Source organism: Apodemus sylvaticus, chromosome 8, assembly GCF_947179515.1.
Source record: "Apodemus sylvaticus chromosome 8, mApoSyl1.1, whole genome shotgun sequence".
In the NCBI taxonomy this organism is placed as follows: Eukaryota; Metazoa; Chordata; class Mammalia; order Rodentia; family Muridae; genus Apodemus; species Apodemus sylvaticus.
In genome coordinates this window covers 77,607,877-77,612,375 of record NC_067479.1, presented here as the reverse complement: position 1 = coordinate 77,612,375, position 4,499 = coordinate 77,607,877, and the positions used below count along the sequence as shown (strand labels likewise).

At 43.1% G+C, this 4,499-nt stretch overlaps 1 protein-coding gene across 1 annotated transcript; it reads right to left on the bottom strand.

Annotated features, from left to right (window-relative positions):
• Positions 1–725: 725 nt before the first annotated feature.
• LOC127690979 (uncharacterized) lies at positions 726–3,990 on the bottom strand. Its single transcript, XM_052190550.1, has 4 exons — positions 3,837–3,990; positions 2,849–3,011; positions 1,598–1,729; positions 726–918 (listed from the first exon to the last, which is right to left on the bottom strand). The coding sequence occupies exons 1-4, from the start codon at positions 3,976–3,978 to the stop codon at positions 726–728; spliced, it is 630 nt and encodes a 209-aa protein (XP_052046510.1). The 5' UTR covers positions 3,979–3,990.
• Between the last annotated feature and the right edge of the window lie 509 nt (positions 3,991–4,499).

Genomic DNA, 4,499 nt, shown 5'->3' with positions numbered 1-4,499 from the left:
GGAATTTATGAAGAGACCACAATGTTGGAAGAAGATTTAAATAGAGTCTATAAAAATCTGATATTTCAAGTGACACTCAGGACTCTGCTATCCAACTATTGGGGACTGATACTGCTTAGGGAATACACATCTTAGCCTATGGTGAGAGAGTTGGAGACATTTTATTCTTGAAGTCTCACATGTCTCACCCCCAACCCTCAGCATGAGAGAAGTTTTTCAAACATTCCTGTTCATCCAGTCAGCTCCACAATCAAAGCTCTAGGAAAGGATTATAGCAAAACTGAGAGATAACAGAACTGTCAAGATACTATTCAGGCTCTTTCTGTATGAAACAAGATCTAGGCAGGGTAAAGAGTCCATCTTGCAATGCACCGAAATGACTCCTACAAAGCAAATGAGCTAAAGACCTGACTTTATCAAAGTTCTGTTCTACTAAAATGGATGCACCCACATAGTACCTTTCTAACATAATGGCATGTGGGTGTATAATATTTGTTCAAATTATATATCATAATGAACTGCAGCTTTTACTTCAGTAGGAAGATCTGCTTGCCTATCCTCCATTGTCCTGTAAGAGGCTAACTCCACAGAAAGCCTTATAAATGATCAGAGAAATGAATAACTAGATGAGACATAGGAGAATATCTGGATAAGGTTCAGGATGGTTACATGGGCTGGCCTGTGTCTATGTTTAGAGAAGAGAGCAACCTGCCCCTTATGTTCATTCATCCTACCTGATGCTGCTTGGTACAGGCGTCATTCAAAACCTTGCATCCTTTTATACACAAAATGTTCGTTAGCTTGCTGTCTTCTTCCAGTGCAATCTGCTCCTGTAGCAGTTCCCTTTTCTCAGTCCACAACATCTTGACTTTGTGCTTTTGATGGTTATATTCACTTAGGAGTTGGCAATTATTGATCCTGAGCCCAAAACAAAAATGGTTGACTCCCAGAGAGCATCCATCTTCCTCCTACTCCTCCATGTACCAACCACCTTCATGGGCCCTGATCCCCAGTCAGCCTAAGACTATAGTCCAGATTAGCCATGGAATATTGCATAGAGTAAAGTCAAATGCAGAGGACAGCCACATTCCAGAAGACTCAAAGTACTTCTAAAAACGCTGGCTGACACCAATAGGTTCTCATGTATCTTCCAGAAGAGGACATGGGCCTTATGTGTACTAATGGGCCCATGGTGTTAAAAACCTATCTGTAGTTAGAGAGCAAACTTTCTCTAGGAGAGAAGACACCCAAAATGTAGACAGTCTTTCTATATGTCTCACAGAAACCAGAAGTATAAATCTCCTTTCAGAGCCCAAGAGGCTCAAGGTTGATTGATATCTCCATGATGGTGCAAATGTTTACTATCTCAAGGATACTGAGTTGGAAAGGAAAGATGGCTGGAAGGCCTCACAGACTCTTCACACTTGTTCAAAATGTGTCTAACAGGAAAAAAGCCTAGAGCCTTGCATTGAAGGGGCAGGATTCCTTTTAAGAAGGAAACAGTATATAACCTGAGCCCTCACTTTGGTTCAAAGACAAGGATGGGCAGACACATTCTGTGCCTAGTGCTTGTGTCATGACCATGTTAGTCACTCACCAGTATGAGTGATTTTCTTTAGTCAGTTCCTGGCTCTTGGACAAGGCTTCACTGATCTCTTGTGGCATTTTCTTGATGTCAGTCATCATTTGGTGGTATTGCATTGTAAGCATGAACTTCTCAAAGTTGTTCCTGTGGGAGGGCATGGCCCAAGGAGCAAATATCCCCATGAACTAAGGATACAGGGATCAAGTCAATTCAAGCTGAATCGTCAATTACCCCATCCCCTATATGCCACATCCTTCCTCCCTGGTACTGGTTCTCCAGGTGCTTATTAAACCTGTTACTCTTCACATGGGGCCAGTAGAGCCGGGGAAGTAAAAGAAGGGAGCTGGCATGCTTTAGCTCCCTGAGAGGCCTTGAAGGAATACACTAGCTCTCCAACAACTTTCCAGGAGCCTGTGCCACAGGACTGGGTCCACCTTAATCCTGAGAAGGCACTTCTGTTTTCATTTAATGAATTATCAATCATTGGAACTTTTGTCCATAAATTTCCAAAGGACATAATCAGTATTTATAGGGAAAAGGCTTTATAACATACACCAGGAGTTTTCAATGGGAACACAAAGTGAACACAGAAGATACTTGCTGTCCTGCTCAAAGTGAGACTCCCTGGATTCATCAAAATCATTAGAAAATGAGTTAGGGAAAATCTCTGCCCCATCACATACTACAGACTCCTTAGATCATAAGTGGAACACACACACACACACGCACACACACTCAGAAACAATCAGAATGCCACATAGATTCAATGATGGGGCATCATCTCAGAGTATCATGAACAAAATTAGAGAGAACAGCGATGAATGTATCCAGTCCAGAAATAATGAGAGGCAGCATGTGTGACTGGGCCCCTCTACATATTGACAGGACCAATTGCACCCAAAGTACTTCCAGGTCTATTACAATAATGATTTATCATAAACACACAGTACTTAGCATCTCCAACAAATCAACACCTGTCCAGATTTTTAAAACTGCAGGGTGAGAACTCACATACTACTCCCCATATCCCAGACTCTGAGTCATGCCACAGGCTCCGATATACTTTTGGAGGAATTGTAAGAGCCCATGAACACATCTCACTCCTATCTGAATGAAATTCAGGCTCTGTCTTGAACATCCAATCAGCAAAATGAATTTGGACATGAAGTCAGCCTGGAATTGTAGCCTCCTATAATAAGAGGAAATCTGGGGTTAACATAGAAGGCCCAAGATAGCCAGCAAAGAACTGGGCATAATGACTACCTGTCATTCAAGTCCTTGTTAGTATAATGGGCCAGGATTCCTCGGAGTTCGTTTCTCTCATTTTCCATCTTCTGGAGATCACTTTTGAGCTTGTCCAACCTCTTCATTCTCTGCTCCTCCTCATTGATGGTAGAGAGTTGTGATGATGCCTTCCCATCAGACCCTGTAGGTAGATCAACACTAGTAAACTTGTTGAGATAATAGGACAGGGAATTAAGAAACTATACTTAGTCCCAAACATAAGCCCAAGGAACAGGAAATTCTAGAGACACAGTGAATTCCTGAAAGAACCGAAAATCATCTTTGAGCTGGACTCCTCAGCTATGTCCCTGTTCCCAACCACCTTCACTAAACATAAGCCTCACTCACTACTTCAGTCCCCCTAGACCTCAATTGTATAAGCACACCCAGGCAAGAAGCATGGGAGGGCACTGTCAATTCTTGTCTGAGAATGTAGTCCATAATGCTTAGCACCAACAGATTGACCATAAACACCAGCACCTAACATCTCCTACAAGCGAACACCTGTCAGGACTTCTTAAAATTGGTGATGCAAGCTCACACTCTACTACACTAACCCATAGAGTGAATCAGGGCACATCATTTTTGTTCAAAACCAAAGAGTCTGAGACCTTGATTCAGGAGCAGGGGAATATCTTTCCCTGTCCTTGGCTTCACATACTCATGTAAACTACAGAAAACTGTTGAGGATTATGAGCTTCAACACTCTATCTTGACAGTGACATTTTGCTTTTCTCACAGAGCTTCCCCCTGACATAATTCACAAATCAGGAAATTAAAATCTCTGAGCAAAGCAACTGCAGGCTTGTAAATTCCTGGCTCTCTGCAAAACTAATCATCGGAAATTCTTGAAACTGTGTCTGCCATTGAGTAATATCAAGGATCCAGATCATAAGCCCTACTACTGGTAGGACCCGCCTAAGCCCTCCTCTTCCAGGAAGCTCCCTGACCCTTTCCCAGGACTCACTGTGCCTTCCCCATGACCATTTCTTCCTTCTTGTTTCCCAACATGACAGAAGGCCAGGCTCCTTCTGCCTCTTCTGCCTAGGTCTGTTCTCTGTCTGTATTCTATTCTCCCTCCGAAATATCCTGCGCAGCATAGACAGCATGCCTGCTTCTGAACCCAGTAGGCTCTGAAGGAATAGCCCACAGGCAGTTGGTGTCACCACAACACTGGTGACATCACAGAAGATTCTACTGTTCTCATGGATACAAGAGATTGTCCAGGGAACTGACTACTGATGATGTCACTAGCCATGTACCATGGCCTATCTGTTAACTAGCTTGCCCCATATTGGCCAGTTTCTGAGGTGCCCTTTCCTGGAGTCTCTCTATTGACCCAGGGGCGAGCCCTTGGCACATTCTCCTTACAAAGCAAGATATTTCTCTCTGATTCAGTACAAGTCAAACACTTTTGATGGGGACAGTTTGTAGGGCCTCAGCATCAGCAGGTAGTCGTTGTTAGTACCTAAAGCCCAGGGTCTGTGGATCAGGGAGATTCTTCTCCATTATAAATCTACTTCTGGGGTCCATTTATGTAATGTAACATGCAGTCCAAGTCCTCAGGTTGCCTGCTTTCCCAGAGGCTACAATAATTCTCCTGGACTTTTAATTTTATGCAAGTTCAATT

Coding starts and splice junctions, on each gene's coding strand:
- LOC127690979 (XM_052190550.1), bottom strand. CDS start 3,978: ATGCTGTCTATGCTGCGCAGGATATTTCGGAGGGAGAATAGAATACAG. Junction 3,012..3,836: donor ATGGTCATGGGGAAGGCACA/GTGAGTCCTGGG, acceptor ATCTACCTACAG/GGTCTGATGGGAAGGCATCA. Junction 919..1,597: donor AAAGAAAATCACTCATACTG/GTGAGTGACTAA, acceptor TTTTGGGCTCAG/GATCAATAATTGCCAACTCC.